Source organism: Atta cephalotes (genome assembly GCF_000143395.1).
Source record: "Atta cephalotes unplaced genomic scaffold scaffold00041, whole genome shotgun sequence".
NCBI classification, from domain to species: domain Eukaryota; kingdom Metazoa; phylum Arthropoda; class Insecta; order Hymenoptera; family Formicidae; genus Atta; species Atta cephalotes.
Genome location: NW_012130105.1, coordinates 1,487,771 through 1,503,767, shown reverse-complemented (window position 1 = coordinate 1,503,767; position 15,997 = coordinate 1,487,771). Strand labels below are relative to the sequence as shown.

At 30.6% G+C, this 15,997-nt stretch overlaps 1 protein-coding gene and 1 long non-coding RNA gene across 2 annotated transcripts; one reads left to right on the top strand and one right to left on the bottom strand.

The window, feature by feature from the left end:
- Nucleotides 1–5,228: 5,228 nt before the first annotated feature.
- On the top strand, nucleotides 5,229–8,850 carry LOC105622191 (carbohydrate sulfotransferase 5-like). Its single transcript, XM_012203618.1, has 7 exons — nucleotides 5,229–5,348; nucleotides 6,368–6,424; nucleotides 7,325–7,458; nucleotides 7,550–7,785; nucleotides 7,872–8,070; nucleotides 8,177–8,356; nucleotides 8,529–8,850. Exons 1-7 carry the CDS (start codon nucleotides 5,229–5,231, stop codon nucleotides 8,848–8,850), a joined length of 1,248 nt encoding a protein of 415 aa, XP_012059008.1.
- A 1,650-nt stretch (nucleotides 8,851–10,500) lies between these two features.
- On the bottom strand, nucleotides 10,501–11,217 carry LOC105622190. The gene is made up of 2 exons (XR_001046508.1): nucleotides 11,181–11,217; nucleotides 10,501–10,895 (listed from the first exon to the last, which is right to left on the bottom strand). It is a non-coding gene; the product is annotated as an uncharacterized LOC105622190 (long non-coding RNA).
- Between the last annotated feature and the right edge of the window lie 4,780 nt (nucleotides 11,218–15,997).

Here is a 15,997-nt window from a genome sequence, read left to right as displayed (position 1 = left end):
AGAAAAAGAGGAAGAGTAAGTTAATTTTTTTTACAAAAAAAATGTACGAAAATTTTCGACTACCTGTCGTGAAAGCTTGAAGCTTTCCCTACAAAATCATTTTTTTAAAATGTTCCTATAATTTTGTATTACTAAGTTATTCGCAAATTAAGTAAAGAAGTATTCTAATTTTGATTGCTAATAACTCCGATAAAAATCATCATACCGCAATTTAAAAAACAGATTCTTAAAGCTGAAACTTTGCTCTAGCAAATGATATAATTGTAACGAAAATTTCGCAACAAATGAAAAACTTTTGCAAAAAATTTTTTTAAATACGAAGAAACTTTTTCCCCGATCTAATATTATAAATGAGAATTCTTTTCATCACAAATGTGTTTACGCGTTTATCCACATAAAAAATTATAATTGCAATTATAACGCAAGAATGTATATACATTTTATCTTATCGACGCTTGGAAAGGAAGATCATTAATTGTATCATATAATATAAATTTTTATAAATATTTCGTTAAATTAAGAATTAATTAAAATATATATTTAAAAAACACTGTTCTAATCTCTACACATCAGCTGAAATATTAAATTAAAATTTTCCGCATTAAAAACACTTTTTTAAATTGCGAATAAATAAATCTCCATCTCTTATACTTTCTCAGATCAGACGCAGCACAGTCATGCATATTATACATATCTAAACTTTCGAGAAAAGGAGAAAAGCGTAAATAAAAATAATAAATAAATCTGAGTCATCAAGTGAATAAATCTGTGCAAAATCCAAAATGTACGCATCGTCATATTGCGCTTGCAAATTCTTTGCAGTGTGTTTGCGTGAACAAACAAATTAAAACAGCGAGCTCCGGAAGGAATTGTGTGTCGCGTTACTTGCACTTTTTGGACTTAAGCATCTTCACTCTCTTTCTCTTCAATACCCGAATATATATATTTATAAACATATTTAGTACATATATATATAATTTCAAGTACAAAAATATATTTTGGGGATTTCAAACAATACGTACAGACTAATGTGGAATGGAGAGAGTGCACGGAGTGCAGCCGAATCTGAGAGAACATGACACAGTTGGTGCGTTCGGGGAAACGCTATTAGCGCTACTTCTATCATTCTATCTTCGTTGTTTATTAGACATAAAACAAGGATAGAATGACAAATAGCGCTAATAGCGTTTCTCCGAACGCACCAACTGTGTGCAGCGTACTGCGCTTACACGACGCGCCTGGCACAAGCCGCAATACGGCTCTGCCGTTCGTTTACTCTCTCGCTTTCGACGCGTTTGGCCGATTCGTTAGTAGGCCACGAGCGTCGTTGGCTGACGCGATGAACGTCGTCGTCGTTACTCTCTACCGGCAGCGTCCTCGAGGCGACCCGCGGCTCGTCACTGCAACTCCCATTGTCACTCCAACATCGTGATTGAATTTAGCTGGCCGAATGTACGGCAGCGAGTGCACGAGCACGATTCCGAGGTGAGAGAAAAAAAGAGAGAATTCCATTGCATTTGGCGGACGCGATAAAGAGCGTAGCCGCCACCTCCTTTTCCACCTCCTCTTCATCCTGCTTCTCCTCTGCCACCGATCTCTCGAGTTTTCGTGGCCGCTGCTTATCGCCGCGTAATTATCGAGGAACGAAACGGAGAAGCGTGTCCGCTGCACTTTCGGCCGCGAGGGAGTGCAACCGACGGAGACGATTAGATGAATATGTGATTGTGGTTCGCGCGCGCTGTCTACTGTTCACATCTATTCGAAACGATGTCGTTTTTCTCATCGTTCCTGGAACACGCGAGCGGAACGCGTTGCTTATGCACGTGTGATCATCCCGTAAACAAGCCGGTCTTACTCCACCTTCCCCTACGTGCAGACGAACGAGCGATCGGAAAATCGGCAGAAAAGTGAATTCAGTGGAGTTTCGAATTATCGACATGCAAATTCTTCTCATGTTCGCGAATCCGCGAAACCCATTTTCTGCATTTGTAAACGTAGCACGGAAACGATTTTGCTGAAACATTTAAAATTTTAGCTAGATAAGGTAAATGAATCAGTTAGTGGGCAGGATCCTATTATTGGATAAAACAACAAAAACATTAAGCTTTTAATGATATGTACGATCCTAAATAAATTCGTCTTATTAAGCTTTTATAAACAAACTTATCTAGAATTCTACATATCATTAAAAATTTAATATTTAAAAAATTTTATATCATTTCGTCCAATAATTGAGTTTGGTCATGTTCATTATCTATAAATTGATACATTTATTTTTCAGATCTGAAAAATAATTGTTGGACTATATAATTACATAAGAAAATCAAGCATGATGAACAATATTAAAAATTTTATCATTTTAATAATCAATTTGAGCGTCACATAATTATTTAGTAATCCAGCAAAATTATTTTTAGATCTATATCTAAAATTTGTATCTTAAAGTTTTAGATAACCTATTTAATAAAATCGTCCTTTCCGTGTAATTCTATAGGATTGTCACAAAAATTCCTCATCCTAAAATTTCTTAATTTTTCCTTGATTTATAAACAAAATTTTTCGTGATTTTTTTTGGTGCTTTCAATATTTTGAAATTTTTTTGTATTTTTATTCTGATTTAGGAACTATCAAATGTTTTGTTGAGACAGCAATTTAATTAACATTGCTAAGTGCTGGACACTGCTTACATTTAATTATTAAGTTGGTAATATTCCAAAATAATATAGGTCTGATGTACAAATATTAAACTTTTGTAAAGGTAAAAATGTTAATTTTCCAAAAAAATTTTCCCGTCTTTTCCCAGATTTTCTTGATTATTTCCAATTTGACCTGATAATTCTGTGATTTCCAGTTTTATGACAACCCTATTGTAAGAATTGATCGATCGTAAAATTGAATATTCTCTTCATACATGATAGATTGTGACTCATCAATTCTTACAACTACAACCACTTAACAATTATGCTTATGCAATTTTAGAATGGGTTAAAAAATCAGCTGGACGCTAAACGTGTGCGTGACTCGGTGCGTGTATGGCGCATTTAATAGTGAATTCACTCACTTGATTAGTGTACAGTTAATAACTGCGTTATATATAAAGTACTTAATGCAGTAGCATTATATATAATATAATCAACTTCGAATGAAATGTAATACATATATCTATACTATTACTCTATTAAATAATGTGACGATATTATTATCGGGTATTTTATCGTTTAAAATATTCATATGTTTTTACATTTAATTTTGCTAATTTCACGTATAGCAGCTTTTACTATATACTATTGTAATGCGAAATTGCTGTGCAAAATTCGATAGTGCACTGAAAAAAATTACTAAATTTTAATAAATTGTTTAAACAGTACTAACTTATATTTATTAAATAACATAAATATATAGACTTATTTGATACATTTAGAACCGTTTATTTGATTTAAGTATCATTTTTTACTGAATAAATGTTTATTTATTGTAAGTAAATATGTAGTTAGTTCATCATTCAAACAAACATTTATTGAAATTTAATAAGTAGTTAAGTAAATAGTTAAGTAAGTAGTTAAGTAAATAGTTACGTAGTTTTGACGAGATTTTGCAAATCGGATTTCTGAATACTGCTCGTGGTGATTTCGCAGTTTCTTTTTTTTTTTTCGCTATTATGCCGTGTCGCTGCAACGTGCGACGATCACCGGTATTTGATCGCGATGAAGAAACGGCGTTTTCCATCAGTATAAGCGAGGACGAGTCATGGCAAGGCCTTATTTAGTGGATTATATTTCGCGGAAGGTGAGACGAATCGACTCCTGTTTCTGTGCCGTTGATTTAATTCCGATCGATTGTTTCGTTGCGCTCGTATCTTATCGCGCTTCCGTTTATTGCCGCAGAGAAGAAAGAAAAAAATTATCCCGAGGTTATCCCCTGTAGTATTTTATTTAATTGAACACACCGCCAATGAACCGCCAATTCTTATCGCATGATTACACAAGAAATTTTTAATAAGTACGGGAAGACTCAGACTCGTACGAGTTTTCATTTAACGCGGCGTAATTAATCGTGTAACATTTAATTATTGTGAACAGTTTTGCGTTTCGAACATTCAGTCCGAAAAATAAAATGTTTAATATTCATTTCTTTTCCTATATCACCCTTTGAACTTTGAATGAATTTCATTGTTATTCCAATAATCGAGGAAAAGTTCATTCATTCATTGTGCAAAATATCGAGTAAATTTATGAAATTCTATCACGTTATGTTTTTGTAATACATTGTTTGAGTAAAGAACATATGATCAATGAGCTATTTAACTCTCCGTGATTCAACAGGAACTTTAAACAACCGAATTTTCAATTTTAAATTATTCTGCTTCAAATTCGGACACGTAAAAATGAAAAACGTTTCAAGTCATATAATTTATATTCGTGAATGTTAAAAGAGTATACCAGAATTTTTTTCAGATTTTTCTAGAATTTAAAAATCCTTTGAAAAAAAAACAATCGAGCACCAGTGACCCAATTAGAAAAATAATGAAAAAAACATTAACCACGGATAGTTAAGAAGAATAAAAAAAGTTAACAATTTATTATCATGTTAAAAAATTAACTCTAAAACACTCAATTGTATTCATTCGTGTGCACATTTCTTTTCTTCGGAAAATTAGGAGCAAGTAATTAGTTATTATTTATATACAATTTTTTTTTTAAATATACGCAATCTTACAAATATTTTCTAAAGATGTATATATAAGAATCATTTAATAATTCTTATATATTTGTTAAAATTAATCCCGGACACGAAATGACCCATCGTGTATACAAGAGGGTCAATAATAATAAATTAATAAAAAGTGTAGTATGTACATATTATTTTATAGTATTAATTTTTTAACATGTAAATGTATTATTAACTTTTACTGTAAACGTATTGTTAACTATTTTTATTCCTAACTGTTCCATATTATTGACTATTATTTTCTTTATTTACGTTTGCATGTATCGCATTCGATTAACGATTATTTATAAAAATAATTTATTATTGTTTTGATTTTATTATTGTTTTGATAACAATAAATAATATTTATAAATAAATGTTTTTCCGAATAATCTTATCGATAACTTTATAATCGCAATCGCATTTCTCGCCCCATCGTATATATATATATATTGTGCATTGCGTCAATCTGTATAAATGATCTTTTTCTTTTCAAGTTCCTGCGCTTTCTAGGATTAAGGATGTCGAAGCGGCTGAGTTTCTACTGTCTGATAGCTCTGGCGTCTGTCTGCATCTTCTTCCTAGCGTTTAACCAGCGCTACAGCAGCTACCTTGAGCATCGACTGCAGCCGATGATATCGGTCAGTAAAAATTCGGAGGTGGGGATTGCTCTAAATTGAGTCACGCCAAACACGCTCTTTCTGACGGTAAAAGTCTAACTTTTGCACCTAACTCTCTCTCTTCTCTTTATCCATTTCTCTTAACATTAAACGTGAAGCGATGCACAAGGAACCGACACGCGATTCTCTTTCTCCCTGTTTTCATCTCTCTTCGTTCCTTTTCCCTTTCATGTATCGTTTTGCTATCATTTACAAAATAAATCTGTTTTTTCAGCTGAATTTTTTGCACCATTCTTCCTCTTTTTTTTCTCCAACGTGAAGAGAAATAAAAGGAAAGATAAAAGAAGTTCAGATGAAAAAATAAACTAAAAATATCAAAGGATTCTAGTAGCAAGCTATGTTATTTTGTCGTTATCTTGATGTCAAAGATCATAATTTTGACGTCAAAAGACATCATTTTGACGTCAGCTTGCTACTAGGAACAACTGTGGTTACTTTAAAATATTTTGTAAATTTTAACATTTTCTATCAGAGACATCAATTTATTGGAAATCAGATCGACGTAAGTCCATGGCTTGTTTTAATTTACCTTCTTTATATAATAGTTGATGTTTGATAATTCGTATGAAATTTGATATCAAAAGAGACACTTGTAATATAATTAGTTATCGAAGCCAAGGAGTCAATCATGTAACTTTCTAGGGCAGAAATGTATGTATGTACACATACATACAAAAACTTTTCACATTTCCGTTTCAAAGAAAAAAGTTACATAATCGATACCCAGCATGTTTGCGCGGAAACTAACACTTTTTTATCATTTACTCTCACTCTTAACGATACAATAGATTCACAATACTTGAATAATCTCGCTGCTCGCACTTGCATCCTTTGAAAACATTAACATGCTACCTAGAGAAAGAGGGAAAAAGATCATTATCTCATATCACGATTATTCCAACAGCAATATATTCGTGTACACAATGCGAGACGCACAATAGAAACGCTAAAACGTCGATGCTTTTTTTTCCTTGATATAGGATGTTGAGATAAGGCCGCGGACCACCAAAATCCAAGAACCGGTAACGGTAAGCCAGGTATGCACGTATCGATCTGAATGCGTAAATGCTACCACTTGTTATTAATGACTATTTGCTGATAGAATGCCATTTATCATTAGAATGCCTTATCTTATCACAGTAAACATAATGTAAAGCGTAAATAAGCATCACAGCTCCTTCTTACAGATGAACTTCTTTTTTCTATTACCAATTTTTTTTCTATGTTTACTAATTTTAACATATAATAAAATGTATATTTTTGTTACTTCTTAAACCGTATTTTAAAAATATTATTAACGACGTTGTTTTTAACCAATAGAAGCAAATAAGATAGAATAAGATAGAAGTAAAAAAGCAGAAGTACTTTATATTTTTAAAAGAAAATTAATTCGCGTTTTAATTTAAAACTTTATCCTTTATTGCATGAATACTAAGATTTACTTATTGAATTATGTTATTATTTTGTAACGCATCTATAACTGTTTATTGTATATGTATTTTTACTTGTGTTAGCTTTTTACTAATGCATTTTCCTTGTTTTTATATTATGAATTTAAATGTCTACTTTGCTTATTGTGAAATATGAACGATAATTATTATCTTTATTACATTTTAAATTTAATTTTTTAAATATAAAAACATGAAGATATAAATACTGTTTTAAAATAAATTAACACTCGTATAATTCATACAATTTTTAAATTTGTCTTTTTAAAACTAATGAAGTGATTGAACGACTGTAGAAATTTGCTGTAGAAATTTGCTTTTATGTGATTAAATTTCAAAATGTGAATTTATTTCTATTTATTCTTGTTTAGGATATGTTATCGCATACCTGTTACGAAGATCTAACTTTTAATACTGCATTTATGTAATGTTGCTAACAAATAGCGAGTAAATTTTCTATTTAGTAATTGGTCCTAATCTGTTTTTTAGGCGTATATTACAGGATCCACGGACAATGCCACGATCACCGAAATTCAGGAGGTAGTTGATCAACAAAGGAGGGCGATTAAAAGAGAAATGGAAAATTATGAATATCCAAATGGAAAATATGGGATAAATGTGAGGTAAAGTATACGCACCAGAACATAACTTCGTAGCGTTGAACATTGAAACATTTAATCATTATTCGTTATTATATATATTTTTTATTTATAGTAAACTTGAAGATTTAGTGATGGAGAAGGGTGGTAGACCTATGAGAAGCATAATTTTGACGAGTTGGAGAAGTGGCAGCACGTTCCTCGGTGATGTGGTAAACGCGCATCCGGCCAATTTTTATCATTACGAACCGTTACTTGACTATGGAATTGTGCAAATCCGAGGGTCGCCACTCGCCGAAGAATCCTTGACAAGGATACTCTCTTTGTTGAATTGTGAATACAAGGAACTCGGTATATAATTTCACACATCTTTAAATTTCTATTCGCTTGAAGGCGCATCATTTAATGATTGCATACAATTGTAATTATCGTAATAGATCGGTACCTGGATTATGGGAAGACTCATCATTGGGTATTTAATCATAATACGCATTTATGGCGGCAATGCCAAGCACATAAACGCATTTGCTGGGATCCGCGTTTCGTTTCCAAGTTTTGCCGACTCTTTCCGTTCCAATCGATGAAGCTTGTACGGTTGAGATTGCACGCGGCAGAGAGTCTTTTGGCCGAAGAAGAGTAAGAAATTGATATGAAATATAACAATCATAAGAAGACATTTTTTATCTAATTTAAACATTATATTCTTTTGAACTATAAAAATATGTGTCTATTTATATTGCAGTCTAGGTGTACGACTAGTTCTACTCATTCGTGATCCGAGAGGCATTCTGCAATCCAGAAAGCATAGGGAATGGTGTCCTGCTAAACCCGATTGCTCCGATCCAGCTCTGGTCTGCGGAGACATGGTATCGGACTTCAACACGGCAGTAGAACTGTCGAAAAAATATCCCCGTTCTTTCAGGTATAGCACTGCACATATCATTAAAAAATTTTCCGAATTATATATTCGGTATTTAAAAATTTATTTTACACGCATTTTCAAACGACTTGTTAAGATCATCACTTACTTTATTAGTAGATAATTTTTTTAATTGATACGAGACTCAAATTCAATCTTCGTGTGTGATAAACAGAGTAGTGCGTTACGAAGATTTGTCTGTGGATCCTTATAAGCACGTACAGGAGCTTTACAATTTTTACGGTTTGAACTTTCACGTAAACGTGAAGAAATTCCTGGATACGCACACGAAGAATGATGTGGGCGGTGTGTCAAGCACTTTCCGGAATTCCAAGGTCGCGCCATTTCACTGGAGGACCGACTTGGACTTCGAAGAGGTCCGTGAAATACAGAAGGTATGCGCGACCGCTATGCAATTGTGGGGATACGTGATGGCCTTAAATTCCACTCACCAAAAAGACTTCGATCCTATCACAAATTACCGACTCCAGTTGTGACAGCTGGCAGACGACATGCTCAATGTAGATATGATGTATAATATATCGGTATAACGAACGGCAGCGGTCAAAAGTGCCGTAGTTCATATAAATATTCTGCAAAAGGTGCTAGCGGTCCCTCAGGAAGATAGCCATGTAATGGAAATGAATGTTGATTCATTCGACAGAAAAATTTCGGAATTTTTAGCTTTGGAACGCTAAAGTTTATCGACAAGAAGTTTCTATTTCTTTGAAAGGATAGAAACAAGATATGTTCGTAATTTTATATCGTATGATTAACGATCTAAACCACAGGGTGTTAGAATAAAAATCCTGAGAGCTTGACATGCGACACAAATTATGTCTAACCATATCGACGCAAATGCAAGTGCACTCAAAACATCTAAATATTATGAATCTTTCAAGAGAGAGGAAGGGTATTTTGTGTCTAAAATGTATAAACTAATATATTCATTAATATTAATTGTAATTATAGATAACTGTAAAGAGATTTGTAATGATCATTACAGTATCTTTTTACATCTTTAAGAAATATTCCACATATAGAAGAAAATGAAATTTTTATATGATTGTGGAACACAAAGTGCACCCATTCCTTCTTGGATTCGTATGAAATTATCGTTAAAAACAAGATGACCAAATCTAATTTTTTAACTTATTGATCAATAGCTGTGTTCAGCAAAGAAAGCGACTTTGTAACTGTATCATTTTTTGATATGATTAATCTTGCCCTTAATTTCTCACTATATCTAAATGTATAAATCAATAATCATATTAAAGAATCTTATAATTGAAAAGTTACTTTTTCTGTTAATGCAGCCATTGGCACATGACAGTACTACATTACGAACATGGAAATACACTCACACTAAGAATATTTATCTAATAAGGAATATATCGTATTCGAAAAGAGTTTAGTTATAAACTGTGTGAACGAAATTCATAATGTTAGAATCGTATCTTGTAATATCATCGACAATGTTGGAAATTTATTTCTGCACCGTCTGACGGGAAATTCTTACCAATGTGATTCACGAAGGGACAAGAACGAACACAATATCAATTAGCTTGTTCATTCCATGGAACACTTGATCTTATCTCTTGTTCATGTGGTGATCATGACGTTTGAGAAAATGATTAGGCGGCGTCAAGGACGAGAACATGAGTTTCCATTCCACCGGCCTTCGATGCGGCCGACAAATTATTACAGAAGTATATAGACGTGACCAACTTGCCCGCAAGCGTGTGTGATTTTTATAATGTACATAGTCGTAATAGCATTGCACACTTTAGATACAAGATAGAGGTATTACCGTAAGCTGTTCGTTGGCGATTTAGAATAAGTACTTTTTTGAATCTTTACACGCTACATATTGATTATCTGGGACAGCTTGGCTGGCTGGCACACCCTCTGTTATGTATTGTATATTTACGTTATATATATATTATATATAATTTTGAGATTGTATTCCTCGCGTCCTTGTATTATGCACCGAGCGCTAAATTATTATCAGCTCTCTGTGATCGATCAGACCTTACCACGCGTTCACTTAAAGTAGGATCGATTTCAATAAGCGTATATCATGATATTAAATATTATACATAATAAAGTTTGGATATTTTGGGAATCGAGATAATATGATCTGCCTCTTTTATTTTGGAGGATAGTTTTATTTGTCAAGATCTTGATTATTATTTACGTTGTACCTTAATTATTATTTACGTGTTCCATGAAACGAAAATTAACGAAATCAATGTGATGTTTCTCGTACATACGTACGAATGAGATATCTGGCGATAGCATTGCGTACAATGTTCACGAGTCGACAACTACTAATACAAATTTGCAATCTTACGCCATTAATACTATTTCTTGAATGGGTATCTAGTCCAAAAGGAACGCGTATTACTTTGCATTTTGTACCTTAGATGTAAAGGTTCTCCAATAAAAGAATCATATTTCTATGAATATATTCGCTATTTATTTCATCTCATTTATCATATACTTATGATCCATATTTCCTTTTACCTTCCATTTTCTTTTCCTAAAAAGTAGAACAAACTTTTCAAGTAACAAAATATACTAAAACTAATTACAATTTATTTTATTTATCTATTGTTTCAGTAAGTTTTTAATTATCACTACACATCATAGCGTATATTTATAAAAGCATCATTAAAAAATATAACATAAATATCATGAATGTTTCCTGACGTTTTAGTTTTTCTTTGCGTTGCAATGATTTAAATCTCTTTTGATTTTATATTATAAATATTAATAAAAAAATTTAGACGTTATATAAACTATACTAATGTTAACGATTTGTTACCTGTACATCAGATATTCTTTTAAAGTGCTAAGGTCCCATTTGATATAGCGCATCTGCAATCAAAATAGTAATTTTAAAATCGATTATAAAAAAGAGAATTCTTTTTTTTTCTAACAATAACATCAGCGAGGGCAAGAACCAATCAGAGAAAATCAGTATAGCGTATAATTAATAACATCATATTTTATATTTTATGATATTCCTAATATAATTTATGTAATTTAATTATTTTCTTTAATATTTACTTTCAAATAGTGATGACGTGAGAAACAACTGACTCATAAATAGTGGCTCCCAGGTTTTAGATGATCAAAGAGGAAATTTTTATATTCTTTTTTTCCATTTCCTATGAATTTCCAGTCCATTGATAAGATAAACTGTAATATCACGATTTAAGGTATAATTTCACTGCTGAAATAAGCGACAAATTTATCGCTTTTATTTATACAGTAGCTGAAATTTTGTAGTTTCAACTGCAAGCTCAAACGCTGTTGTCTCTTCCACTATTACTTTCAAATAGTATCTATATGGATCACATACCCATACTCACAATTGCATTGTTACCGCATTACAAATTAATTAGTCTGAAATTAAAACAAAATATTCCTTATATACAATATTTTTACAAACAAAAAAAAATGAAAATAATTACATTTTCAGATTAAAAGTTAGCAGCAAGGAATTCTCAGACATATGCTTGTCAAATTTATAATCATCACACAATTAATAAAATGTATTAAAAACAAGAAACAATCCTTACTTTGTAAAAAATGCTCAAAAAAATGTCATTTTGATGTACAATTTATATTATTGTATTGCAATTATTGCAATTATGAGCATAATGAATATTCAAATTTTTCCTTACACGTTCTCTTGCATATTTCTCACATTCTGAAAAAAATTATTTCCGTTAGTCTTGAAGGTTATTTATTTTAATTGTGTTATCAGTAATACATATTAATATATCAGGAAATCATTTTATCACCACGTTTTTACGTAAGACAGGGATAACTATTTATTCATCACGTCTTAATTATCTAGATAATAAAGTTAACTTTTACAACACAACTTTTCTTTCTTTTATTAAGAAATTTTAGACTTACATAATTCTTTTTGAGGAATCCATAGATGTTGTTCAAGTCAAGCTTCGAAATAAGTCTTACACAAATTTACATTTTAAACAAGTATTTAAGATGATTGATTTAAGATGCCATAAATCAATCAAAAAACATTTTAAGACATTATTATTATTTAAAGCAGCCTTGAAATTAAGAACAGACTATGAATACTGGCCGTAGTTTCTCATCTTGTGATTAAGTTTTATCTTCATCCATTTTTCAGGTGAATATCTAAAATAAAAAATATATTACATATATAACATATGTATATCTCTTTTTTTTTATTTTCTCATTAAAATTAATATTTGTCAGAAATAACATTTGCGTCACATGCATTCAGATTGACTGTAGGCGGTTTTGTTTATATTCTCATCATGCGTGTATCGTTAATTAATTACTGACAAAAATTATTACATATATATATATTATAAAATAATATATACTTTTTAAATTTAAGTGGTAACATGGATAACTTACATGTCCGATTTGAAGAGGAAATTTATAACAAGTCGCAATCTGCTCTTCCATCTTTCTACATAATTGAGATACATGTACATTAGAATATATTCTCTCTATAATATATCGAAAAAATAAAATAGAAACGATTTTATCAGTCAACTGAATCAATCACAGTTCTCAGACTGGGGCAGTAATTGTTCATCATATTTATTTATGGGTGTATATCTATATATTGTCCACGTTACTAACTGATTAATTTAAAATAATATAATCTCATTGGTGAAGCAGGGAAAAATTACTAGAAACAGGCCGATGTGAGTGATATGTGTAATTGAAGCTGTGTGCTAGTGCACTGCTCTCTTTATTTATATAATCAGTATTCATAGTCAGTTCCTATATTTAATAAATACAGTGTTAAAATGTTTTAAATCGATTACAGAATAGTACTAACATTTTAAAACATTACTTAAAGGGCTGTTTACAATGAGAGAAATACAGTATAGTAAATTATGTAAGCCGTAAGAAATCGATCAATCACAGTTGAATATGAGGAGAACAATCGACTATATATAAATGATTAATTTCTTATAGCTTATAACAATTTCTCCTACTGTAGACAGCCAATAAGACTTAAAATAAAAACGAACTATGAATATCTGTCATAGTCCGTTCATATTTTAAGATCATCTTAAGTAATATTTTAAGATGCTAATATAAGATGAGATTGATTTATGAGATCTTAAACCCATACTTAAGATGATCATATATATTCTTAAATCAGTACATTCTTAAAATATAAAAATCAATTATATGAATACTGTCCATATGTAAGTGAATGTACAAAAGGAGACACGTGGAGAAAGAAAAAGCGCTTGCTTCCTCTAAATTTAGACAAAGAGGAATAATTATAAAAATTATTTTTATGACAAAAAGTTAAATGCTCATTAGCTTATACATTATTCGTGAAAAAGTTTGCTGAAAATCTTTGAACACTGGCTTTAATATAAATATTTTAATAAGTTTTGTGTAATATTTAATATAAAAAATTATTACATAAATATTACAAAACAATATATATTTTTTAAATTTAAGTGATAACATAGATAACTTACATAAACGTCCGATTTGGAGAAGAAATTTCTAACAGGTCACAAATCTGCTCTTCCATCTTTCTACATAAATGAGATACATGTACATTAGAATATATTCTTTCTATAATATATCGAAAAAATAAAATAGAAACGATTTTATCAGTCAACTGAATCAATCACAGTTCTCAGACTGGGGCAGTAACTGTTCATCATATTTATTTATGTGTGTATATCGATTGCCCACGTTTCTAACTAGTTAATTTAAAATAATATAATCTCATTGGTGAAGCAGTGAAAAATTACTAGAAATAGGCCGATGTGAATGATATGTACAATTGAACTGTGTACTAATGCACCGCTCCCTTTATTTATATAATCAGTATTCATAGTCAGTTCCTATATTTAATAATATAAATACAGTATTAAAATGTTTTAAATCGATCACAGAATAGTACTAACATTTTAAAACATTAAACTTAAAGGACCGTTTATAATGAGAGAAATACAGTATAGTAAATTATGTAAGTCGTAAAAAATTACCAATTATAGTTGAATATGAGGAGAACAATCGACTATGAATGGTCAATTTCTTATAGCTTAGTACACAATATTTCTCCTACTGTAGACAGTCAATAAGACTCAAAATAAAAACAGATTATGAATATTTGTCATAGTCCGTTCATATTTTAAGACTATCTTAACTAATATTTTAAGATGCTAATATGTGATTGATTTATGATATCTAAAAAATCATATTTAAGATGATTATATATATTAGATAATACATTCTTAACTTAACTTAAAATATAAAAATCAACTATGAATACTGTCCATATATGTATGTGAATGTACAAAGGGAAACATGTAGAGGAAGAGAGGATGCTTATTTCCACTTCTCTAAATTTTGACAAAAAAGAATAATTATAAAAATTATTTTTATGACGAAAAGTTAAAGTTAGTTGCTCATTAGTTTAGGCATTATTCGTGAAAAAGTTTGCTGAAAATCTTTGAATACTGACTTTAATATAAATATTTTAAATTTTGTGTAATATTTTAATATAAAAAATTATTACATAAATATTACAAAACAATATGTACTTTTTAAATTTAAGTGATAACATAGATAACTTACATAAACGCCCGATTTGGAGAAGAAATTTGTAACAGGTCACAAATGTGCTCTTCCATCTTTCTATATAAATGAGATACATGTATATTAGAATGTATTCTTTCTACAATACATCAAAAAAATAGAAACAATTTTATCAGTCAACTGAATCAATCACAGTTCTCAGACTGGGGCAGTATCTTGTTCATCATATAATTTTTAATAAATTTTTGCTCTCTCTCTCTCTCTCTCTCCTAACTTCTCTCTTAACTCTCTCTTCTAACTGAAGTCTGAGGTATGACAATTATATCTAATACGGATTAAAGAAACAAAATTATCTTTTTCCACATTAGTTGAAGTAAAGCAAAAAAAAACCAAATCTATTCACAAACAGGGTATTATCAGATGCTTTTAGTTCGCGTTGCATGCTCCAATATGCTCCAACATATTTCTATCATATTAAATTACTCCAATGACTAATTCGGAATGAATAGAAACTAGAATTGGTTAACGTTTTCTCATAAAAATAACTCGTTATCATTACCATTCTTTTTCCTTAAAAGTAACTCGTTATCGTTACTCGTCATATGAATGCAAAAATAACTCGTTACCGATAAAATGTAACGAATTGTTACTTTTTCGTTCCTTTTTTTGCTTGATGCTAATAAAAATATAGCGTTTTTCATTGGCACAACTCAGTGCATATTAAAGCCGTTGTATATACTACTCTAATCAGAATGATTAAAATGAAATATCTCAATTGATATAATGTCCAAAGGGCATGTTATTATCACATTATCTAATTTAGAAATTTTCAATACATTTCATCAAATAACATAATAAAATGTATTGAAGATTTTTTTCGCGGTTTATCGCGTTTCTATATTTTTATTAAACATACACATTTGCGTCGATTTGTACGGATTTAAATTGAGTACGCACTACCTATACAGCACAGAATATTTATGATGATATTTATGAAATGTTTATTAATATTCATTTTGTGAAATGTTATATTTCATACATATTTTATATAAAGCT